The sequence below is a fragment of the Rhinolophus hipposideros genome (assembly GCF_964194185.1).
Source record: "Rhinolophus hipposideros genome assembly, chromosome: 7".
Lineage (NCBI taxonomy): Eukaryota > Metazoa > Chordata > Mammalia > Chiroptera > Rhinolophidae > Rhinolophus > Rhinolophus hipposideros.
The window spans coordinates 31,380,297-31,406,585 of record NC_138053.1 but is presented as its reverse complement, the minus strand read 5'-3'; the positions used below and the strand labels follow the sequence as shown (position 1 = coordinate 31,406,585).

Sequence of the window (26,289 nt, the reverse complement as noted above, 5' to 3'; positions counted from 1 at the left end):
TTTCCTTGGAACATTCAAAGGGAATGTTCTATTACCAATAAGAACAGAAAAAATCATAAAAGGGTAGATAATGATCGCTATTAAAATTCTAGAATAATACTAAATATGAAATAAATTCAGGCTACACTTTAAAATGCCAGGGTAGTCTTTTTAATATACCCATTGGCTCCAGTTTTCTGTAGAATTTCAAGGAAATTTTAGTGTATTTCTCATAGCTTCATTTTCTTGATTTTAACAGAAAGCCTATACTCTGCACTAAATGCTTAAATGAAATTTATACATATAAAACAAATGAAAAGTTCAAGTTTAAAAATATTCAAAGAGAAAAAGTATTAAAATTTCCACTTACTTTTGAAAGCATGTTTTAAGTGTATAAACTTGTATTCTATTGTCATTCTAGATTTTGAATAGCATGATTTTAAATTATGTTCTTTTGTTCTTAAAATTTTTTTTAAAGTATGTACAAACATAAGAAGAGTTATATTGATGACAACTTTTTCAATAATGCCCTTATATCACTTCAGATGTACACTAACTTCTATGGGGCTGCAAGGATAAAACTTTACAGACTTGGTTGCTAGGCAATAATTTTTAATTCATGGTTTCCCAGTGTCTTGGAAACCACTTTAGTTAGAATCATTTCAGTTATTGCAAGTTATTCTTCACACTTTTACTTCCTTACTTTTGTTGAAAACATTGAAGACTATTTTTATATCTATATTCATATACTTTTATATGGATAAAGTATTAGAATCTATTAGGTTAACATTTTAAAATAGAAACATCCAAATCTTGTGTCCAATGAATCCTTTTCCTCTTCCGGAGCACACAAGGTGCAGGTTGTTGAAGCTTACAGAAAACATACATGTGCCTCTCCAAAAGAGACTCTTGGTGATCACTGGAGCATAAATCTGTTAAGGTCTTGAGTTCAGAAGAATAAATATAAAAGTACATTAACAACAAAATAATTATCTTTAAACATAAGCTTTGTTGGAATGCCATCACCTTGTTAGACCCATACTGGATCAAAGGTAACTTAGTGGACGAGGGTAATCCTTGAAGAGCAAGAAGCACACCCCATCCATGCTAAATCTCTGCAAAAATGAAATGCAGATAAAAAGAAGCATTGGGTACGGGTAGTGTGGAGTTTGTTGTCATTATTACTATTATTATTAATGTTTTAAAAACTGGGTAAAAATTTGTTATTAGTAAACCAGAAGAAAATTGAGCTCAGTATTTAATAAAGTTTGATACATTAAGTAATACCAGCAAAGGAAAGGAAGGATGAACTAAAAATGAAAATCCCTTACACTTCCAAAAGTGTCTACCCTTTGCTTGACAGGATGGATAGGTATGAGGTCATCTACCAAACTCCCTCGTTTCTCATCAGGGGAAACAGAGTGAGAGATGCAATGAATTGCTCCCAAAAACTCAGTGCTGAGATGCTGCTTCACTTCTCTCTCCACCATGGCAAGACCCTGGAAGTGAAGAATTATTGTTTTAACTGAGTTTTTGAAAGGGTTTTGTTGCTTTACTGTGCTAAATGTAGAGGCGTTTCCAGACATGTTTCACAAACTCTCCCTTTCCTTTCTCTCTTTCTTATGATTCTGGTGAAAGGAGCTGAACTGGGAAAACCCAGTGTACTTGCCACAGAGGCGGTTTTAGCCTTTGGCACTGTGCTAAGGGCTCAGGTTCTGAGCTGGAATTTATGTAAAATTGTAAATAACACGCACATTTCATGGAGTTTACAGTTCAGCACAGGGATTCTCAAACTTGCCAGTGCTTAAGAATCACTGAGCAACTTGCCAAAAATGTAGATTTGGGGCTCACTTTAGAGATTTGAATTTAGAGGCTGGGGCCCAGGAATATGCAGTTTTAGTTAAATACCCCTCTCCCCTTACACCCACATCAAGTGATTCTGATTCAGAAACCCAGCTGAAGCAAATACAATTCAATAGGTGGAATGGAACTCCTTCAGAAAATCTTTAATAGCCTTAAGATTTTAGGCTAGAGCTGTCCTGGAGAAACTCGGCAATGAATTCAGTTTCACTTCATTTCTCCTCCGATTCCTCCTCTTCCAGTTGGCACATTCTACAGCTTAAATTTTTTATTTTTGGTTTAAGCACAGATTCTCTTTCCTTCTGTATCAGCAAACTTCTAGGAAGAAAACTCCTTGCGAGATCCCTTCTTATTTTTCCTCAGTCCAGTGTAAAGAGGCGCTACCTAAATTGTGTCCTAAATCAATCTTTGGTGTTAATTCCTAATATCCTTCTTTCATCTTGTGCTAAACATAATTTGTGACAAAAACTTAGCAAGTCATATTAGCAAGTCAGGGCCACCAGAGTAAGATGTCATGTATTTTTCATTGTTTGTCTCCTGTGTTCATATTTGGCTTCTCGGATGTTCCTATATTTTGGGTTTGACTTTGCCTGTAAGAGCTGAAATGGTTGGCAAGTAGTGGGAGATTACAGTGTAGTGACGGTGTTCACAGAGAGGATGTTTGGCGGGGGTAATAAGATACCTAATCCTTGACCTTCCTGTTGATGATTGGGCATCCATCATCTCCTTAGTGCCCCTGTATTGGTAGGGCATGGTTCTTTATGAAGCACCCTCAGTGAGATATCTTCCCGGGATTGTACCAGACCTCTGGCTGCTCCTTGGTGAACCTGACGTGAGCCAAACTTCAGAGAAAATTTATTTTGGGCCCGGCAAAGGTAGATAAAACACCCCGGTGTTTACAGCCACAGATTATCCTAGTCTTCTGAGGATTCACTAGAGATATGGATAAAAATGTAGGATCCACGAGGGCAAAGAGCTTGTCTATCTTATACTTTGATGTATTCCTATTTTGTTTATGTGGATGAACATAGTAATTAATGAACATTTGTTGGATGAATGAATGAATGAATACAAGTTGCACTATCGTTTCCCAAGTTCAGTCACTTGTGGATCACTTTCATGATTTTTACTACTCTCATAAAATAGCTGCTGTTATTTGCTTAATACTTTTTTTTTGATTCTTTAAATTTTTTACTTTAGCTTCATATTAGACAATAATACATGTGAAATCCTGGGTTGTAGGTAATACACATTATAACAAAAGCAAATAACTAATAAAAAGATAATGTCTTCATCTCGCACCACCCCAAACCATTCTGTATACCAGTAGTAGTGTGTGTCTCTCACTTTAAAAGGTGCAATTACACTCTATATGTTACTGTCATGACAATTATTAAACCGGAAATCCCGGAAGAGGCAAATATTTTGCTTTGCTTCATTTCCTCTTTGGCTTTCGAGTGACTATTAGAGTTTAAGTTTAGCTAATCCCATGTGCAGAATGATGCATGAATTAAATATCATTATATGAAGAGAAATCATTCAATTACAATTAGAAATCTAGCTACTCTGAGTTTTTATCAATGGCTATGTCTGAGAAATCTGTAATTGTCGTTTTCCCTTACTACTCCATCACAGAGACTTTCAGAATCTATGTTGAAAACTAATTTCCACTCACTCAGTACATGGGATACTTTACATTATTATTGCTCTTTGGCTAGTCCTACGGTCTTCAACTAGACAAGAGGTGATGATTTCATTTCAACATATGTATTTCAAATAATAAAAAGTTTACTAAAATGATGTATTTCATTAAGATGAGGAAAGAAAAATAAAGCACATATGTGCACTTAACTATGTCATTAGATACCTTGTGAAAGTTAGCAAAAGAGTAAGTACAAAAGACTAATTGAATACATCTCCGGGACTATTGTTCTGCTCAAGACTTTCCTTTTTTGTAATTAGTTTCAGGAGTACAAGACAATGTAATAGACGTTTATCATTTATACTCCTCACAAAGTGATAACCTCCTTCCCCCAATCTACTACCCCTCCGACATCACATACAGCCGTTACATTTCCACTATCTCTATTCCTTATGCTGTACTCCACTTCTTGTGATACTGAAGTAGAGGCATACTACTTCAATAACTATATTACAGAAGAGCTATTCTCCTCTGAAAACTTAATAATTACCAACTTTTCATGGGTTTAAATGATACCCTTTTAATTTTGAAGCATTCAACCTTAAATCTCAGTTTAAAGTAGTATTTGAATATATTGAGTCTTGATTTTCATACAGAAACTTCTGTATGTAATTCCCCCCAAAACATGAAATTCCTCTGATTCTTCCAATGAGGTAGTTTTTTCCCCAGGAGCATTCATCAATTCTGCTGATACCAGAGACTTTTTAACTGCTCAAAATGAAACCTGTGTAACATCTTCATTTCTTTCCAGCCTAGAAAAAAACAAAACAAAAAACCTGTACGCAACCACACTGCTAAATTCTAAAGGGAGAAAAATCTTAAGTAAATTTTAAAAATAAACACTCAGAATATCTCTTCCTACCCCCTAAGCAAAGTTGTGCTTTCCTTGTAGTACCTTAAAAAAATGGCCATAGGTTAATTGCACTTCTTCAAGTCATTCAGCAGAAAGTCATAAATGTGTTCTTTCAAATGTTTCAGCAGAAACGTTATGATCATCTGTGATTTATAAAGAGTCAACTTTTTATTTTTAGCAATATTTATGGTACTTTGGGCAATGTTAAACCTCATTACTTTTAAATTTAATAATTCAAAATAACTTTAATTACCTTGAAATTACTTGTTACCTCTGAAAAAATAATTTGATAAGGATATTAATGTAAACAAGGACTTCAAAGAGGCTTCAATCAAAAGATTTAGAGTAGGTGTCTTCTCCAATAATTTTAGCATCACTATTTTTAAATATTTTCTATGCTCACTTCACTTATTTACTAAATTTATTTAAATTTCTATAGCTTAATCCAAACGAACGTATGTTTTTGAAAGCAATAAAAAAGCATTTAAAAATGTTCTACACTTGATATTTTCAGCTCACCTTCCTTTTAGATAGCTTGAACTACTGACTGTTCTGTATTTTTGCCCATTGTCATAAAAAGTGTCTGAATTGTTGCTATGCAGATGCGAGGGTGGTGGGGATGGGGAAGAAGGTAAAGGGATTAGAAAATACAAATTAGGAGTCACAATATAGCCATGGGGATATGAAATACAGTTTGGCGGATATAATCAATAGTGTTGTAAATATTATGTGGGGTGCCTGATGGGCACTGGACTTATTAGGGAGACCACTTCATAGACTGTGTAGATGCCTGACCACTGCACTGTACACCTGAAGATGAAATTGAATATTAAATGTCAACTATAATATATATAGATAGTTGGAATACAGCATAGGGAGTTGGAGTCCAGTATATGGAATAGTCAATGGAATTGTAATGGCTCTATTCAACGTCAGAGGGGTAGTAGATTGAGGGGGTTTATCACTTTGTGAGGGGTGTGAAGTATATTACATTGTTTTGCACACCTGAAACTAAAAAAGAAAGTGTCTAAATTGCAATCTGGTCAATGATGGGCGTTATGATTAAAATGAGAAATTATGCTTAGATTTAATCTGCCAGGTTAATTTAATCACTTTATGATTAGGTTTATATCGGGCCAATAGTCAGTGCTAACATTCCATCCCATCTCCCAAATTCACTGAAATCTGGGCAGTCCCATGACATGAGTGTAACATATCAATGTATTTTGTGTAGTGAGTGTGTATTTTCCTAAGTCATCATGTTCAGAATTTTTATTCTGCTCTTTGCAAAAATAATCAGAAACCAGTCTCTGAAAGAGGCTTCATAGCTGATGACAGAGTTGAGAATTTGACCCATCACAGCCAAATTCCTGGTGTGTCATTTTAAAGAACTATTTAAAAATTTGGTTATTGGATGATTTTCCCCCTGAAGAGTTAGACACTAGGACTATTTTATGAGCATCTGATGATAATTTCATTACATGGTTATTACAGATTTATTTCAGAGGTTAAATGACTTCATATAATTTTTAAAGTGAAGTGTTAGCAACTGAGGCAGTATCTAAAAAAAAAAAAAGTGGACAATATTTATTTTTCAGGTTTCTTCCCAAATAAAGAATTTTAGGATACTTATTCAACACTAGAATAAAAATCATGAATGTTTCAATTCTGGGAGAAGAAAAGGCAGATGAAAAACCATCTAATATTTAAATTTTGAGTGAGAACAAGGAAGATAGGTCTAGCTGAGTTATTAATGGTGACCGGAATCTTTGATTGTAAATATACATTGCCATCAAAATCTCGGAACGTATTATTTAAAGAGCAACTGACAGTAAAATTGCAAATACATCATTTTGCAAAGTTTGATTTGGGATTATTTACACAAAAAATATTAGCCAGAACATTTACCTGTGAAATTGGTTTAAATCTCAGAGTAATTGCAATTATTATTATAGAAAAAAATTTTAATCCTTAATGTCTTCTTTCTTGAGATCTGCTGACAATGTTATGGATGATTAATATTTCAAAAATTAAATATAAATATTCATGTAAGTAAAATTAAGGTAAAATTAATGGAGAAAAAAACCTACTAAGTAATTAAACCAGATGAGAAAAATCATTTGGTGATTTGTGAAAATCAAATTTACATTTGGTCGTATTTAATGTTGCAGTGGAAACAAAGCAGAATATAGGAATTCAAAACAAGGATTACTGCTTTGAAATGAAGCTGACCCTCCCTGAATTCAGAATGAATTTCAATTATGTTTAGAAGCCTAGCTTGTCAACTGCATTTTCCTTGCTTTCCAAATGCACAATTTATCTCAAATCACCAAATTAGTATATGGCTGGTGTCTATTCAAATGTGCATATGATGTCTTTCTTAGCCTAAATAAAAGAGGCCTAAACACATTGACTATTTAGAATTTTTTCTTTTGGATGTATCTATCCTCTCTGATAACAGAGCAAGTTACAAACAGCTGTTGGATTTTCTGTGACTGTAAAGAAACACATTGTTAAATTGTCTTCTTATATAAATTCAAATAAGTTTTCCCTTGCTATAATCCTTTGCTAAGCAACTAATTTAGGGCAATAAGGATTAAAATATACAATAAGTCATTCAAAACAACATAAAAAATAGAAAAAAGGTAAAAAGAACATATAATCAGCTCACCTGAGTAAAGCCTTCATAAACTCCTCAGCTCTGAAGGAGACATGAATTAAATATGTATTTCAAAAGGCAAAACAATGAAGTCAAGATTTGAGGACCTTGTCTTGTTCTACTTCGGATTTATCTGGGTTGTCTAAATCCAAAATCTGATTAGCATATTTAATCTTATGCAGTGTCAGGAATGAACTACCAGCCTTTAATCAGTCTATTATTATCTGTCTTAACCTTTCCTAACAGTCTGTTTATTTTCAAATGTACTTTTAGTGCACAGTGATACTCTCAGGGGTTAGGAATTTGGATAGGGGTATACATGAAACAAAGCTGTGACGTTCGTGAGGTGCAAAGAGAAAGACACCCGAACAAAAATGCAAACTTAAACACTCTAGTTTGGCTCTTTATCAGCTAACCATTTCCCTTTGTGTGGTAGCTAACAGGGGCAGGTACAGTATGCTGTATGGTATACTGGAGGCTGTAGACTTTCATTAGGAAGATTGAAATTTGAGTCCTATTTCCATATTCTGTGTTGACCTTGGGGAAGTCAATTAACTTAGACTCAGTACGCTCATCTGTAAAACTAGGATACATAATGCAGGCCCTGACTTAGAATTTTGGAAATCCTGTGAAATATATATATATATATATATATATATTTGATATTATATATATCTTTGATATTATATATATCTTTGATATTATAGTTTAGAATTTTTAAATATAACATTTCTATTTAAACTAGTATCATATGATATTGGTCATAATTATTCAGGTGATCCTTAATGAATGTTATTAATGCATAATAAAAATTTAGGTTTGTCTGTGGTTTTATGCAAGAACATAAATATAAGGGGTTAGATGAAAGGCAAGTGATTATAGTTGAACTGCAGAGGTAAACTGCTATGCTAAGGAAATTGGTCTTTATCCTTTGTCCAAAAAGGAGTTTTTTTCAAGAATTTTAAGTAAGGGAGAGATTAGGTAAGATTGCCCTTTAGTGATATCTCCTTGGCTGCAGTGTGAATAATGGATTGAAAGTAAAAGTTTGAAATAGGGAGACCAATTTAGGAGGCTGAGCTGCGCTAGAAACCAGATTGTTTGGCTGTGGTGTAGGGTAGGGTCGGGTGCGGGATGAAAGAGACCCATTAAAGATAACAATACCCAAAATTCCACGTTGGGCACTTGCAAGACTGTTGAAACAGGGATATAGAAACAGGAACATGCTTGGCAGAAAAGATAATTTAAGTTTACATATGTAGTATTTGGGAGGCTTTCGGAAGCCTAACAGACAGTTGGAGATAGAAATTTGGTAACCAAATAAGTAGATGAAGGTCCTGCAGAAATGTATAATAATAATAGAAGACCTAACCTGAAAAATGACCAAAATTTAAGGGATTGAAAGAGAAAATCAAGATTGGAAGTCCTTTGGTCAATGCAGCATTTTTAAGGAACTTCTGTAAGACAGCCCCCACCAGTCTGTAGAGCACTATTATAATGGGAGTTGTGGAAGAGGAATATCCATTGTCTAATGTGATGGCATTGTCTGCTTAGAAATAAAAGAGAAACAAGATTCTTGAAAGAGTAAAGAAAAGTCAGTTAACAGTGCTACTTCCGCCATTGAGTACAATTTTATATGTGGATATTTTTTAGTGAAAATAGAATGAGGAACTTGCCTGTTAGCCCAATTAACATGTCCAAATGTTCATTTTATAGTTGAAAAATTTTTTCCCAAACAATGAAAGAACTCAGGCTTTTGATTGATTACCCACTTGTCCCACATCATCTTTATCACTCGAATAACTTCCGTTTGACCATTTCTACTTTTGGCAAATAAAGTGAATTATTTGAACATCTATCGTATATGATAATAAACTCCTCTCCCTCTTTCAAAAGCTGTTTTGAATTCTGAGTGTCCCAGGAAGAACAAGAACAAGGTATATTATAGAAAAAAAAAAATCATTTTCAGCATTGAGCTTATTTTCACAAACAACTCCTTTCCAGTTCTCTCCTGACTAATGAGACCTTTTGGAAGATGCAGACTCTTGGCAACATTACTATCTGTCTTCTCAAAATAGGAGTTCTCAAAATATATACCCGATCTCTCCGGCTCTCATCTGCCACCCGTGGTGTCAAGGCTCCCAAGCGTTTGGCCCCTTATGGAGCACGTCCCCCATCTGCACTGAAACCAGACTCGCCTGCCCCCCTTTTCCAACCCCTCTGCAAGAGCCTCCAGATCGAGATCTACATTTGTAGACAGATACTCCCAGTCTTGCACTTCCGATATGTTTGGCCTAGATATTTTTCTACTAGAGGAAAATGGCCCTTATAACATGCACATAAATTTCATTCAACACCCACCACTCCCACCTCAAATGCACACATATATAATATTCAGAACCTATAACTGTTTCTCATCCCTAATAAACATTGCATTATGGAAATTTTATTTGAAATAATTAATGAATTTATTTTATAGAACATTTCCACCTAGTTATTTTGCTATATACACAACAGCAACCCAGACCTAGGACCAGTTTTGTTTACTGTTGTCACATGCGATTTAACTGAGTTTATTTGGTTTATTAACAAACTTATACTTTCTCCTTCCATCTCATGGTCTCACCTCAGTTCCATTCTTTTCTGTCTTTACCCATATGCCCTATGTGATCTTTGAAAGAGTTACTCAGTCATTTTTGCAACTAAAGGAAATATGTAGGTTTCTAATTCTTCTAGTCTTTCCACGAACAGTAAACCAGTGAAAAACTCAAATTACAAAAATTGGTAATATTAGACAGGTAATAAAAATAGACATTAGACTAGATATAACTTTAAATCTGAAGATAAAAAATTATTGACATATATGTACATAAGTCTGTGTATATACATACACAGTATATATATATATATGTGTATATATATATACACACATATATATATACACATATATATATATATATATACACATGTGACCCAAAACTATAAATTTAAAAAGATTCAAGTAAACAATTTAAATCTTCCAAATATGTCAATTTTTAAAAAGGCTTTTGTAATTTTTGTTTAAACATCATTAATTCTAAACAGGGGATGATGACTGAAATTTGTCTTTTTCCATTTTTTCAGAAGACATTTTTCAAAACATATTAAAAAACACATGAAACACACAAAATAGAAAATAGATGGATTTTTTAATGTATTGTTACCTTCATTTCCATTAGAATACATTCATGGCACTTGAATCTCTACCATTTCTTGGCTATTCCTTCTATTTATATGTAGCTATTCACCTCTCAGAGGTTAGCAATTTAAGAATTATTAACAATAATTTACTTAGATACTGATTTTTCCCTGAGTACTGGATTAAACATCAAACATAAATTTATAACTACACTTTGTTGATACTTTGTATTTTCCCTTGCTAACCTAACATTATGGAAATCTGAATTTTTGATGTAATCTTAGGATCTGATCTGTAAGTATTAAAAGTACATTTGAAGCAAAACTGAACCTTAAGTCATTATACTTTATAATAATCAAGGCACATATTTTCTATCTACCTATGTAGGTTCATATTTTATGCATCTAAATATCCTGTGTAAGTCTTAATTTTGTCTAAAGTCCTGATATCAATAGGCCCTCATCAATTACTAAGAAAATCATAGTTTATTAGTCAGATAAAGTTTTATCTAAGAAAACTATCTTATTTAAATTAAATGAATTTCAGTATCTAAGCATTTAATTAACAATATTTGGTAAACTGAATTTAGTCTTATCATCCATTATTTTAGTTTATTCTGCATATACTTTTAGCAATAGTTTCTATATCCTATTAGAGGGAGAATCTCACATTGGGTTATACAGTGGAGAGTGTTTAATTAAGTTACTTAAATGTAATTACAATTAATTGTATTAAAATGTTTAAGTTGTAATTTTGTAATTTTCATCAATTAATTAATTAGTTCACCTTTAGTGAATTAAATTGATTAAATTCACCTTTTAGGATTTCCTTTTCCTTATTTATAAAAGGGCAGTGAACTACACATATGTTATCATTAAGGTCTCTTCTAGTTCTAACATACAATATAGTATAGAGTCAAATTAAATAAATTTATATATTTAAATACTACCTTTTAAAACAATTTCAAAACAGTTTTGTAAAATATGACAGTTCCATGTGGCAAAATTGTGAACTACAATTTACTTTCTCTAGAATCTTACCGATTTATTTCTAAGATACTTATTTTATGAAGGCTTCTTAGAATGTTGAATTAAGGCCAAAACCAAGATGTTATAGTTGAGTTTAATAAATGTTATTAGTAATGATTATATAATTTTTTGCTAATGAAGATACATTCCCTATCACAAAATGACATAAAGCCAGTTGTTGTTTTTTTTAATACCGGGGGTGCAAAAACAATGTATACAAGTGGACACTGGTCAACATTGCTCAAGCAGTAGTTCGCCGTAATCAGAAGTGTCTGGACACTGACGGAAACCACTTTGAGCACCTCTTGAAATTGCAGAAGTCAAACGTGACTTCTATTTATCTTTCATTATCGGTATATATTGAATATTACAATTTTAATAGTTTTCCTTTCTTAAAATGTGTATATATTTTTTTTGGTACCCTCTGCATGTAAATCTATCTGGGATTTATGTAACATCTGACCTTTGAGGAGTATGCCTTTCAAATACGTTTAATTTCAGTGAAAAAGCAGAGAATCCTAATTGAAGACGCTGAGTATAACTAATAGATGGACTAATTACTTTTAGGTTTAAGGAAAAGGTCCCAGACACAATGGTACACTCTCACTTAAGCGATCTTTCCATGAGGGCGTCATATTCTGATAACTACTAGAGCTGCTAAAATAGAAAATTCTTAACACTGATGAAAACAGATTAGTAGCAACATTATAACTGCATTACTGCTATAACAATGGAACTGAGAGAGAAAAGTAAATTACAATGGGAAGATCAGCAAAAAGAAGCTAATGACAGCTGAAAGAACATTTATGGTAATGAAAAGAATAAAAGTCAAGCTCAAAATTCATTAAAATTATTTTGTCTCATTTTCCAAAAAGGATATGAAAAAAAGCCAGTGTTTTTATTAAAAATGTAAATCTATCTGGGATTTATTTAATATCTGACCTTTGAGGAGAATTCCTTCCAAATATGTTTAATTTCAGTGATTGGTTTTTGGTGTCTGGTCTAGTAAGAGGGGCTGGAATTTATGTTTATTTTTATTTTCAGAACATACTTCTTTACAACATGATATCTCTTATTAGAAATATGGTTTTGTGAGATAAAATTTTGGAACACAACAAAAAAAAAGTTTCAAGAAGGCTGACTCAGATTTAACAAAATCTTAGGCAATGCTGTAATTTATAAAAATATGAATTCTGTGGTTAAGATGAAAAGTACACTTTGAAAATATTTTAAAAACCCTATGTGATAATTTGTGTTGTGACATGTTAAAGAACACTGAACATTTTGAACATTTCTAATCTCATGTGAGGAATAAGTAGCATTAGAAATCAATTACGACTTCAAGTTTAGTTATTTGATTTAGAGACTGGGGTTCATTCCAATCCAGTGTTTGATTAATTGATGTGCAATAGCTCGGCTTGGTGGCACAAAGAATGCCTGCTGCTTCCCTTTGGTCAGAACATCCACAACCTAAAATATACCATAACAAAATGTATTAGGGATTCAGTACAGTCATACTTAAAATATCATTGCTATACTTACACCATTCAACTAAAATGTGATCACTGTTACAGTGAGTAACAACAGTAGAAAGTGCCAACATCCATACTCAACATACAAACGTTAGTATAGTATCTTTAGTTGCTTCAATGAGTTAGAGATTCAGGTTTGAAAATATTCCAGAAAGGCATATTCCCTTATGGAAATAAGTTCATGAAAAAGCAAAGTGCATGCTCTACACTTATTTTCAAAGTGAAGTCAACCTTTGGGGCGAGTTCCATTTTATAAAATTCTGAAAAAAAATTGAATTTCTACTTTTTGAGGTTGAGCATAAAATACAATTAATTTTGCTCAGACAAAGTCAGAAAGGATTTCAGTTCTTCAGTATTATAGTGCATCCATTTATTTTCTATACAAAATACTCTGGGTCATACATAACACAGACAAGTAATTTATCTCTCATTACATTACTTAATGGTGACATTTTAAAACGTCTTGCAGGTATATCTTTGTTATACTGTTTTGTCATCCTTGTCCTTAAGTATATTTTAAAGTGAACAAGAACTTTTCACAAATTCAAAGCATTTTTACTGGTATTTTTTGAGAAATAGCTATTTTAAAGTTATGAACTAACATATAAAATGTCTAAGAATAACATTACTGTTTCTCATCTCTGAAATGTTTACCTATTTTAAGTCAACTGAAAGGTATCATTAATCTGAAGGAACAAACTGCATTTGAAATCAGAAAATGGCACACAACCATCATTACTAGAAGAAATCTCACAGAATGTGTTAACATAGGACACATCAATTACACTGTAATCCATGCATGATGAAAGGGCCATAGCCATTCACTGTGTTGAAAACATGTATCCTTGCTGCATGCCTAAACCAATACAGTCAGAGAACAATCAATAGGAGAAGGAAATTAAATTGAACTTTACCTGTTCTCTAGTGAACCAGCGGGCGTCCTCTATTTCATTCTTGTCAACTTTAATTTCTGTAGACACTGCCACAGCTAAGCAACCAATCATTAAGGAGGAGGGCATGGGCCATGGTTGACAAGAGACATACTGAACATGGCCAACTTTGACTCCACTCTCCTCTTCTACTTCTCTCCGAACAGCATCTTCTATTGTCTCCCCTAATCAAATGGGGCAAAGGAACAAGTAGTGAATGAACATGCCCTGGACATTTTGTGCTCTGAATGGTTCAAACATTTGGAAATCACTTCGGACAGAAACCCAATTCAAAGAATCAGAAAGCAAGAGCCTAAGACTAGATTGGAATTCCAGAAGACATTACTTCTTAAAGTATATGACCACATACAGAATCAAAATATCAAGAAACTCTTCATTTCTTAAGGTCCAAATTTTTAGTTACTTTTTAAAAATTGTAACATAACTAACACCTACTACTCTTGGCTAAATGCTATGCAAACACTTTGTATAATATTACATTTATGTATTATCACTAATCAGTTATAAATGATCATTACATGATTTTTATAAATTGCTAGCCTTTTCCTCATTAAAATCTTGAAACTCTCTTTCCTTATATTGTCAGTTACTCCCAATAACTCTTTTCAAAATAGTTAAAAAACATGTAACAATAAAAGTTTGAAAACCACATAAGATGAAAATGTTTCTTTCTAAATGAGTATGTTCCTCCAAATGACTGTTGACTTAGTTATGATAAAATAAAGTGATGCCTATAAATGTATTTTATATTTTGATTTGTTGGGATTGAGAATTACAATAGAGGGGCTATTTTCTAAGTTAAGTTTATCTGGAAGTTGAGAAATATTTTGCCATTTAAATATAGCTTGCTATTTAAAACATTGATTTATTTTCTATATTAAAATTAACTTACATTCATCAAAAAATATAGTGAAAAGATAAGTCATAGAATAGCACAAGATTTGCAAGACGATAACTAAAGATTAGCATGATATGTATTAAAAACAATCCTAAAATCAGTAAGAAAAAAAGGATAAACAACCAAAACAAAAATAGGCAAAGAACATAAACATGTAAAATTCAGAGATAAAGAAAATTGGAAGCCTCATACACACTTGAAAAACATGCTCCATCAGCAGGGAAATGAAAGTGAAATCTACAATGACATACTATTTCATACCCATCAGAATGGCAAATTAAAGTCTGAAAATTCTTACTTGGTGAAGATGTGGATTTCATTTATAGCTAAAAGAAGTGTAAATTGGCAGGGACACTTGAAAGGGCAAATGGGCAACATTTAGAAAAGGTTAAGATGCTCATATCCTATGAGCTAGCAATTATACTCTAGAGAACTCTTGCAAATATGTACAATGAGTAGTATAAACATATTTATTGCAGCATTGTTTGTAATAGCAAGAGCTTTGAAATAAGCTACGTAAATGTCTAACAGCAGAATCGACACATGAATTGAAGAATAGTCATAAATGGATGGGATGTTACACAGTAGTTAAAAAAAAACAAACAAAAAAACCTAGAGCTACTGGAGGCAGCAGCACAGTGATCAGGAGCATGGACTCAGAGCCTAATCGCCCAGGTTGGAATCCCTGTCCCAGCACTTGCTAACTGCTTGATCTTCAGTAAGTTATTGAGCTCCTGTGCCTCAGTATCCCTGTAAAACTGCTGTAATAGTATCTACTTTATAAAGTTGTATGAGGGTCATAGGATTTAATTATGGAAAACCTTCAGAACAGAGCGTCCATGTTTACTACTAGCATTATCTATCAATGCAGATTAATGTTGGATGTTGAGATTAAACGTGTGCTATTGTGTTTCCCCGAAAATAAGACCCAGCCAGACCATCAGCTCTAATGCGTCTTTTGGAGCAAAAATTAATATAAGACCTGGTCTTATTTTAATATAAGACCCATCTTATACAATAAAATATAATATAAAATAATATAAGAACAGGTATAATATAATACCGGGTCTTATATTAATTTTTCCTCCAAAAGACGCATTAGAGCTGATGGTCTGGCTGGGTCTTATTTTCGAGGAAACAGGGTAGAGTTATTCTACAAATATTTATTGAACTCCTACTACATAGAGGCACTGCTCTAAGGTAAAATTCTGATATACTACATTAAAGAATAAAACAAAGTCCCTGCCTTTATGGAACTTACTTTCTGGTAGGAGCAGATAGATAGATAGATACACATCCCTACCATGTGGTGAGGAATGCTGCAGGGGAAAGTCAGGCAGGATGACAGGGACTGTGAACGCAGAGTATGGGGCTAACTAATATATTTGGGGCTATCAGGGAAGGCCTCTTTGAAAAGGAGACTGCTGAGTCTGGTAGTGAAGGAAGTGAGGTACAAATCATGCAGATACCTTGGGTAACAGCAATATATGACAGAACAAATACTGAATTTTTAAAACAGATTAAGATTATTTCACTAGTAAAGACAAAAACTATCATTTAAAATACACAGAAAATATTTTAAAATATCTCAGTTTTATAACGTGATAATTTATCAAAGATTATTTCTCAAATGCTGTCAAAATTTTTTATTTGGAAATTATAAGTTAAATAAAAATTATAATAAAAATTAAGAAAAGGCTTACCAGGTTCAATAAATCCAGCAAGGCAGGTAAACATGCCTGGGGGAAATCTTTTCTGCCTGCCTAAAAGACATTTGGTCCCATCTGGATGAATAACTTGCATGATTACTACTGGATCTGTTAAAAAAATCAGATGTATGAGTGACAGAAAAAAGTAATTTAGACTCATTGTGTAAAGTCACTGTCCAGTAGGATAATAAAAAGATTTGTATCTGTTATAAGAGATTGTTTCTTTCTGTCTAATGAGGGAGTATTTCAGAGAAGTTGCATAGAATACTGTTAGTAAGCTAAAAGAAGATCTTTATGTCTTCCTTCTCATCTTAGTAGCAACATTTATGTACTTATGGTATGCGAGGCATATTCCCATTTTTTAATGAGAAAAAAGTATGAGTAGGTAATACATGGCACGGAGAAAATTCAAATTTTACCATAACAAATATAGTGAGTGTCCCTCTCCTTCCATCCTAATTCTCAACAAAATGTTTTTAAAAGCTCTATGTGGCTCTATGATTAACTCCATTAAAAAAAATGTACATGCATATGTTCATATACATATATACATATGTGCATATGTGTGTGTGTGTATATATATATACATATATATACTCGTATTTACATTTATATTTATATATAAAATAATCTCTCCAGAAGTCACTAATCTAGTGAATTCTCCTCACTAGATCATGACTGAGCACCAGGAATCAAATGTAAAAGGCTCCTGAACAACAAAAACAGATGTCACTAAGGCATGCACTATAGTCTCAGGACACCTCCTCCTCAGGTGCTACTGAGTCTGTTCTTTTTCCCCACAGTTGTAAAGAGTTATCAGATTTCCAAATCCACAGCAGACTCAAAGTAGCAATTAGGAGAGAGAAGGTACAGGCAGATACCAGCAGCAATGAGAAGCTAGCTGCAGGCTGTACTGCTCTGGGGATGCCTCAAACGGGCCCTGAATCAGTGGGGCTGTTTTGTCGCTGTATTAAGTGGACCCAGATTGGTGGGCTTTTGAAATCATGTATCTCAACACATCAAATTTATATTGGTTAACCCAGAGTAAAGAAATGGCTAATTATGTACAATGTCCTTTACTTAAAAGTCATGAAAGTATGTAATAATTTAATACTTATAGTCTTAAGGGTTAACATAAACATGCTTTTACTGAAAAGGTAAACCCCTTAGCAAGTCAAAATCTTGTCTTTCCAGAATGTCCTTTTCCATAAGATTCCAGATGGCTGAGGTTTTATTGTCAAAGAAAAGGCTTACCAACTCTCGGATAGGACGTGTTGTGAACGCCCTGGAGGCTAGGGCAGTGTTCTCTTAAGCAGACTCTTTTATAGCCGCCTTCTTCAATTTTAGTTGCACTTCCACAGGTTGGGCAGAACTTATACCGACTGTGCCAGGCCAGGACTGATCTCGCTTGAGCTACAACACCTTTAAGAGAAGCACAAAAACTTTAATTCTGTGACAAACTGCAAACAAATTAATATGTAAGTCAAATGTTCTTAAGTCATAACAAAGACATAGACTGTATTTTCTGAACGGCTATACGATCAAGGATTTAGTATTCCTATTTTTATGATGTGTACATTTCTTTTAAAGTACAAGATTTAATTCTACAGATGACAAAAGTAGATTTAACTTTAATTTGAACTAATAAAATATAACTCTCATATAAGGTAGCTGTACTAACACCCATCTTGTACACTGTATTAGCTCAGGCTTTTACTATAGGTGATTTTGAACATTTTGGATATATAAGATTTTAGTGTATAGTGACTTCACAAATAGTGACCTTACAATGGTGACTTTTATAAAAATATACTACAAAGGCAGTTTCTCACTTAGACTTGAACTATAAAAGGCAATGTTATTAGGAAATTGTAGGAACCCACGTCTACTTTCCTTGGTGACTAAGCCATTGCTGGTCCATGTCACTGTGGAACATAACCTGTTTACTACTGGAAACTGAACAGAAAAATACTGGACTTATAACATTTGTGGTTAAATTTCTTCATGAAAAAAAAAAAAGCCTAATAGAAGAAATCAGACTATATACACGTTGGCTATAGTCTTTACCAGGGTACTTCAAAAAAGAATATGGCCTGACCCAGAAGTATTACAATTGAAGCAATAAGACTAGAAATGCTACATTTGAAATGCCTGACAAGCTTGTTTTCCTTAAAATACATTATTTGGTCCTAGGGATTTTTTTGAAATAAACAAAATAATTATAAATAACAATAACAGTATTTTAAACTGGAAAAAATGAAATAAACCATAAAACAAATGTAACACTGAAATTCAATGAATCACAGGCCACATTAAATATTTGCCTGCTATGTTACCTTATAATATGTACCTTACACTAAGGTATCTACATTATTTCAGTATCATTAAAATAAGAAAAGCTGACACTTCTTGAGTACTTACTATGTGCCACACTATGCAAAAATCTTTATATATATGTATATGTATGTGTATACATATATACACACATATGTGTGTTTTTTTATACACATACACATATATAAAACTTTATGTAATGTTTAGAGTAATACTCTGATGTAGGTACCATTATTATTCTCATTTTCTGGAGGAGGAAACCGATCATAGAGAGGTTAAGTAACTGGGTAAGGTTGCACAGCAAGTGAGTAAGAGGGCCTCAGTATCCCTGCTGGTTAAAAAAAAAAGAGATCTTTTTGATATTAATATTATATATACAGCTCCAAAGAAAAGATATTTTATTTTCTTTAAAAAGTGCACTGTTTTCTGCACAAATGTGGAGAATAAAACACAATACTCCATCCAGACTTTGGCAGGAGGCATCCAAGGAGTCTCTGGAAGGGCCTACCTTATCAGCTAAGGGAAGGTGCACACTGACAAGTGAACGCTTCCTCACCTCCCATTAACTTCTCAGTCCACCATAATCTAGGCTCTGTTCCTTCCACTCCGCTGATACTCTTCTTGCCGATCACCAACAGTTTCATATTACCAAAAACCAAAGATCCTTTGGAGAAAATCTTTGTCTTCATCTTACTCAAATTCTCAACAGCATTCAATGTAGTTGATCAGTACCTCCAAGAAATACTCTGCTCTCATGGTTTCCATGTCTCCTGTTTTCCACCTATCTTATGGCCACACTGTCAACATAACCTTTGCTGGCTCCTCTACTTCTAACTGACCTCTAAATTTAGAGGGATTCAGGTATGATTCCCAGGCTCTTTCTTGCCTGCTCAACTCTCTAAGTAACCTTAGCATTTTCCTGGGATTAAATACCATTTTTGTGCTGATGATTCCCATATGGATATCTCCAGTTCAGACCTCTTCTCTCCTCTCTCCACATTCTACTATGCTCTAAAACTCAGCATGCCACAAACTAAAATCTTGATCTACTTACTTCAGTTTGTCCTGCTTCCCTTGCTGTACTCATCATCCTGTATCATTTTATCAAGAAAAAGTATCACTACCTACCAAATTACTAAAGTCTCAAACCTAGCAGTCAATCTTGTTCATGTCCTTCACAATCATATACTCCATGCCCATTCCATCAGCAAGCACTGTCAGTTTTCTCTCAAAAGTATATTTTGAATGAACCTCCTTTACTTCCCTCCCTACTATCACCACCTTAATTCACGCCGTATCCCCTCTCTCTCACTTATAAGTCTTAACTGATCAAGCCCTATCAGTTCTACCTCCAGAATATCTCAGACTCTCTTTTTCTCCACCCCAGTAGTCCAAGCCACTGCAATCTCTTACCTGGGATGCTGTAATCTTTCTCAAAAAGACTCCTACTTCCATACTTAATTACCTACAATTCATGATCTTCAAAGCATCCAGAGAGGGTTTTGTTTTTTCTTAAACATAGGTCATGTTATAACATTTAAATGGAATTTAGAATAAAACTCCTAATTTATTACCATGTATAAAAGGCCCCATATGAACTGGCATACCTAGCAACAGAAAAAACAGTCAGTCTTTGCCATCAGGCTCAGTGTACAGCAAGTGCTCCATAATTATTCACTGAAGAATGGAATGAAACCAGCATACATTAGGGTTAATTCTGGGGAAACATACCTTAACTGTTAAGACTGCTATAACTGCCCACGAGAGCAGTCCCCTAGGGTGAGAACCTTACTAAGTTTCTAAGGAAGATAGCCTAATTTCATTGCTTACTGGAAAAAGCAATGAACCTCCAATTCAGTTCCAAAGACCAAATTATTACCAATACAAGTAAACTCTTTGTATTGTGTTCACTCCTTACCAGCTTCTTTTTCTTTCAACTGCAGAAGAGCTGGCATTGGAGGATGAAGAAAATAACAATTTTCATGTCTTTGCTTAAATTCTTCGGCAGCAGTAGGATCTATACCTAGAGCAAACCAGGCGACCAACCCATCTTCTTCTTCTCTTGGGACTTCCCCAGCATAATTAAGTAACTCTTTTTTCATTTCAAATTCTACTCCAAGGAAAATCAAGGTGATCTTCTCACGCTGAGCCAAATAATCTTTTATATCTGTGTAGGTTAGCTGACAAAGCCTGACTTCTGGCTGTTGGGAACTATCTTTATTGCCACCAAGAGTAACCAAGGGATTTAAGTCTGAGAAAAGGATATAAACTGTGGCTGGATGGCTTTCTTTAGCTAGTAGCCAGTCAGAATTATTTCTTTTTTCACTTTTCCGGTCCAGTAGTGTCCTGCTAAAATAATTTTCACTTTCTTCCACTTCACTGTTTAGGAACCATGGCTTCTTCCCATCTTTAGCATTAGCTAGCAAGTTAGCTACATGCCTATAACCCCAAAATTTAGCAATATCCAGGGCAGTCTGCCTTGATTTGTTGACAATGGATCTGTCACACCTACAGATGAAAGAAAAAATAAAATAGGAAATAAATGTTTTCTCTAGTAATTACTACAATATTTCCAGAAGCACATTATACTTGTAGCCCCTCTATTTAATGATTACATAGATTTTTGTTTCTTTTAGTACATAATTTATGAATGGGAAGGTTAAAATAATCATAAAAGATGAAAACTTAGAGATTGTGGATATTTAAAATTTCTGGAGAATTATAAAATAAAAAAAGCTTCTATGTGCTATGAGATACTAAAATTTTACAAGGGTTTCTTGATAGTCATAGCGGGTAGATTTACATTTTCTATTTGGGAGAAAAAATTAGATTAACTCATAAATTTGCTTTGCTATTAAGTATGGAAATTCCTCAATTAAAAAAGTTAAAAGCTTTTAGTTAGAAATTATGCTACATTTTTATATAACAAAACTGGCAGTTATTTACGAGTCCAATGATATAAATATGGCTACAAGAAACATTTTAAAGGAAAAATGTAACCCAGAAATTAAACCACAGACCCCTTTGGGTGGTATAGCCTAAAATGTTTACCCCTTTTCAAGTAGAAATTGGACAGCATCTGGGTGTCCATTCCTTGCAGCATACATTAAAGCAGTCCAGCCATTTTCAGAAGTTTCATTGAGAAGAGATGGAGAATGACTGAGTATTACAGTTAACTTGGCAAGATCTCCTTCTGCAGCTGAACAGTGAAATTGGGAAATGATTTCTTGCTTTGGATTTCTTTTTATAGAAGACATTTGTTCCTTAGAAAAAGGAAAATAGAAAAAAACTCATTTGCAATTGTTTTTTGTATTAATAATTGAATATTATCTGAGTACTGATATAAGTAGAATAGTTATGGTTTCTAAAACAAAATACTCGCCAAAAGGTAAATGGTCAACTGTCATCATAGCATACACTTCAAAATTGTTATCACTTGAGAATTTTAAATATAATTCAACATGGGGGATGTATGAAACAATATATAAAGAGCTCTGCTAATACAGACGAGAGGGCCATATCCTTGGGAGAGGGAGTCAGGCAACAGCTTTACAAAGAGGTATTTGAAGTAGACTAGAGGGTCTTAATATGGACTAAAAGCATGAGGGGCGTTAAAGCAGATACAACTAAAGGCAGAAGTTTTTAGCAGATGACCAGTAGTATTCTTTTAGATTCTATGATACCAGAAAGAGGTGTCAGAGAAGTTATGCTTCTATAACAAATTATTCAAAAAGTAAGTTTCACATGAAAATAATTTATTGCTTTACCTTACACAATTAATTCTGCAATCTATCTGGATCTGATTTTTGTTCATGGTGTAAGGTACGGGTCAAGATATATTTCTCTCTCTGGGATAATCCATAAGACTGGCCATTGTTCTTAAAATTGTCATCTTTGTCCCACTGCACTGCATTATTATCCTTGTCATAAATCATATATAAACCATATATTTTGGATCTATTATTAGACATTGTTCTATTGGTCACTTTGTATATCCTTGAATCACAGCTATTTAAACCCTTAACTTCCTTTGTCTGCTTTGTGACTGTTGTTTCAGTAAGAAACATGGAAAATAATTGTTTCTCTAAGTAAATGTTGCCTAATCATGAATTTAAAGTGGTAGGGCACAAAGAGTTTTTATTTTGGGGGTAGGAATGGTTCATATTTCAGTTTTCTATGAACTTCTCAAAGTACTTTTCTAAGGTATAAATTTTTTTTCTATGAAATGCTACTAAGAAAAGATTCGTGCTTCTAACTAGGCTTCTACCATAGTAAGCAATAAGATATTTAGGCTAAAAAGAAAAGGTTATAATCCATAATTTTTGACAGCTGTTGTCTATAGTGTCGGGTTCCAACACTACAATTTGACTCATCAATTTTATAGTTATAATTGTAGTATAAAGAAATTTAGGTGAAAAAATGGGTGAGAGATTACCTGTGTGTCCATTCATCTTTCCTATTTGTATTTATCTGCTACTTATAAATAAATAGGTAAAAAAAAATACTATAAATAGGTGAAATATACAGGAACGCAAATATTTGGATAAAACCTAATACTGAAAATCTGTTTACAACTTAAATAGTAGGAGTGACTTCTATATTAGAAAACATTTTCTTTTACTTTAGAATTGATCTGACCATTCTCTTCATATTGATATTCATACTCTAGAATAACCTGACCATTCTCTTCATAGCATCTCTTCTAAATGCGTTAAAAATATTATGAATAGCAAAAGCTACAACTTTTCAGGACTTTGTTTTGAAGCACTGCTATAACCTGACTCATGGGTAGTCTCCCTTTCAAGTTGCCTTTCCCTTGAATTTATTTTCCATAAAATATTATCATACAGGTCCTTTAGTTAAGTTTACGTTAAACAATATTTCACTGTTCCATGTTCTGAAGTCATGGTCACTTTCTCAACCTCCCTAGAGGCCATCCCAGGTGATTGCAAAATTGTCATCCAAAAATACTGTACCCCTCTGTAGCCCCAGGGCGATGCTCATGCATACAGTATTATTAAGAGGCAGTGGAAAATGTACCTTTTCCCCCTAGCCTTCTCAGCAGAAAAGCCATCTAGGTACAGAACCATATTCATTCCCGAGAAGCACACAAAGTTTGAAATCCAACTCCACTGCTTGATTTACTTTTCCATTTCTCACTGACAGGTCATCCAGAAGGTAAGGATCTGAAGGCAGGAGGAGGTGATTCAGCTAGCTAAATGCTGCCCTTGCTGTTCAAGAAGAGCCTGGGCTATTCTAAGACCTTATTTAAAAGAATCTTAGGTTTAAAGGGTCTTAGATTTTCTCCAAACCAACATTACCTTTTATTGATGTGTGACTCAGGGCCCACGATTTGCCCAAGATTACATGGCTCAAACAAGACAGGGAAAACCTAGACTATGGCTCTGTCGCTTAAAGTCACCAACCATTTTTTAACGAATTCCACCTCCTTGGACACTCAAGATGGTCATTTACCCTAGCATTTACCATCCATGCACGGTCTCTGTAAAAGGTCAAATGCCTTGAGAGAGCTACTTTTCTTGCTTCTACTGTGAGATGCCTTCCTTTTCTGTGAAACCGCACCCGAAGCATTTCCTTTTCCCCAGGTCAAAGACTGAGCTGTTCACGCCACCAGCAGCCACACCGGCCGCGCTCCCCGCCCCTCCCTGGAGCCCTAATTGCCCAGCCACCGCTCTCACGCGATCCTGCGCCACACGACCAAGCAGGGCCGGGCAGGGCAGCGCGGAGACAAAAGATCACTAAGAAGTGGTCACCGGCCCCAGACTAGGGCCGACCAAGTCGCCGATGCTGCTACTAACCAAAAGATGACCAGAGTAGAGGAAACTGGGAAGTGGTCGAAGGACTGGGATCAACCCCACACTCACTCTTCCGGGTGCCGGATGGAACCTTTCTGACTTCCGGTGGAAAGCTGGTGTTCTCGCATCGCTTTCTGGGAGATGTAGTTTGAAGGTCACAGGCTGTGAGCGAGCCGGGGTTGGGGGGTTGGGGGGTCTGGTGGGGCAGGGTAAGGGGGGTAAGGGGGTGTGAAAAAGTGGGGGGGTACTTGGGGGAAGTCGTTGGGGGACGTTCCGGGTAAGAGTTCCAGTTTAGAACGACTGGCTTCCTGGCCGTAAGTGAATGGTGGTTTTCTTCCGGGTGAGACCGAGATGTGTAGAGTGTAATGTTGGTGATGGAAAACTCTAGGTCTGTGGAAATGGTTTTAAGTTCTCCAGTATTTTAAACGCAGCCTATGTAGTCCAATGCAATGGACTGTTCAGAGCATTCTTTCATGTTAAATAAAACTGGAGTGTTAACTGGCATGTCATTTCAGTATATGACCTTAAACAAGTTGTTGGCCTCTGAACCTCAATCTCCTCATTGATACTATGTTTTGATTCCCACCTCATGCAGTAGTCCTTTACAAAGTACATACCAAGTGCCCACAACACCTTCTTGGGTTGTTTTAAATAGGTTTAAATAGGATAATGCATGCAGAGCTCTTAGGACAAAGATGACAATTTTAATTCTCTCTCCAAGGAGCATTGGTTCCTTTTAGTTAAAAATGGCATTTAGATACCACAGTTTTTGTACTCAGGGTCCTCCTTGCTAATGGGTTACTGAATATTCTGCATGTAATCCTCACCTGGGGAAACTGAACAGATACAGATCCTATCCAATAGGAGTTTACATTCCAAGGACATTTTTGTGCCAACATTGATATTAATGCCTTAAAGTAATGTTTTCATTTTATTACATTCTCATTTAGAAGCTTAAAGGTTCTTTGGCACCCTGTAAGAAAAAGTTAAAACTTTAGCTTAGCATTAGATACCTTCCTTAATATGAACCTAACATATATTTTTAGCCATATTTTCCCAAGAGTATCCTATGTCAGCTGTCTCTCTGATCTAGACAAACTGGCTTATAACTGACCTAGGAGACCTCTGATGCTTTCCTACTTCAATATTTTGCTCATTCCAGTTTTCCTAACTTAAATGCTTTCCCTTAACCAAATATTACCCAATTCTCAAAGCCCAACTTGACTCTCTTAAGATGGGTCTTCTAGATCATCCCTGTTCATATGACTATCAGTTTATCACCAATATCCCCTGGCTCTTGCTATATCAGTGTATGCTGGCCTGTCTTCCAGTTGCTGGCAACTGTGTCTCTTTGCCTGAGGGCTTTTTCTTGTCACCAAAGCCCACTTTGCCCTCCTGCTCAGCAGAAAGCATGCCAGATAATTAATACTAACTGGTGGCAGCCCTCAGCTAATGCCAACATGAATGAGTATATAAATACTCTCTCACTCTTTTGCTACACTGACTATACTGTTCTCAACTGGTTGCCAGATTTTGCAGTGGGATTAGATTATTTTTTCTATCTACAGTGGACACTTGATTAATAACCAACCATTGCTTGTCTGTCTTCCCTTCCCTGTGCCACTTCCTCTTCCCTACCATTGTTTCCTCCTAGATGGCCTATTGCTTGTGAATCCTTCTCTCAGGATCTGCTTCTGGGCAAACCTAAACTAAGGTAAAGACTTTTTTTCTCCTTCAATTAATAACCCTTATTTTATAGTAGTGGTAGTAGCTATCCTCTTCGGCATAGCTTGG

The 26,289-nt window shown here is 34.7% G+C and overlaps 1 protein-coding gene and 1 long non-coding RNA gene across 5 annotated transcripts in view; one reads left to right on the top strand and one right to left on the bottom strand.

Moving 5' to 3' along the window:
* Positions 1-4,158: 4,158 nt before the first annotated feature.
* Positions 4,159-24,596, bottom strand: NUDT12 (nudix hydrolase 12). Of its 4 annotated transcripts, XM_081053762.1 has the most exons (8): positions 24,499-24,573; positions 23,720-23,865; positions 21,731-21,942; positions 20,598-21,187; positions 17,600-17,767; positions 16,340-16,453; positions 13,703-13,902; positions 10,054-12,726 (listed from the first exon to the last, which is right to left on the bottom strand). In XM_081053762.1, the coding sequence occupies exons 3-8, from the start codon at positions 21,934-21,936 to the stop codon at positions 12,616-12,618; spliced, it is 1,389 nt and encodes a 462-aa protein (XP_080909888.1). In that variant the 5' UTR covers positions 21,937-21,942; positions 23,720-23,865; positions 24,499-24,573; the 3' UTR covers positions 10,054-12,615. The 4 variants fall into 4 exon arrangements, with proteins under 4 accessions (XP_080909889.1, XP_080909888.1, XP_080909886.1 ...); XM_081053763.1 differs by lacking the exons at positions 10,054-12,726; positions 23,720-23,865; positions 24,499-24,573 and adding exons at positions 4,159-4,293; positions 24,167-24,229; XM_081053760.1 differs by lacking the exon at positions 23,720-23,865 and having other exon boundaries at positions 24,167-24,566.
* Positions 24,597-24,798: 202 nt separating this feature from the next.
* LOC308499881 overlaps positions 24,799-26,289 on the top strand; it is a 32,751-nt gene continuing 31,260 nt past the window's right edge. Inside the window, exons 1-2 of the long non-coding RNA XR_013993647.1 lie at positions 24,799-24,809; positions 26,150-26,209. This is a non-coding gene — a long non-coding RNA (uncharacterized lncRNA). The remainder of the gene's footprint in view (positions 24,810-26,149; positions 26,210-26,289) is intronic.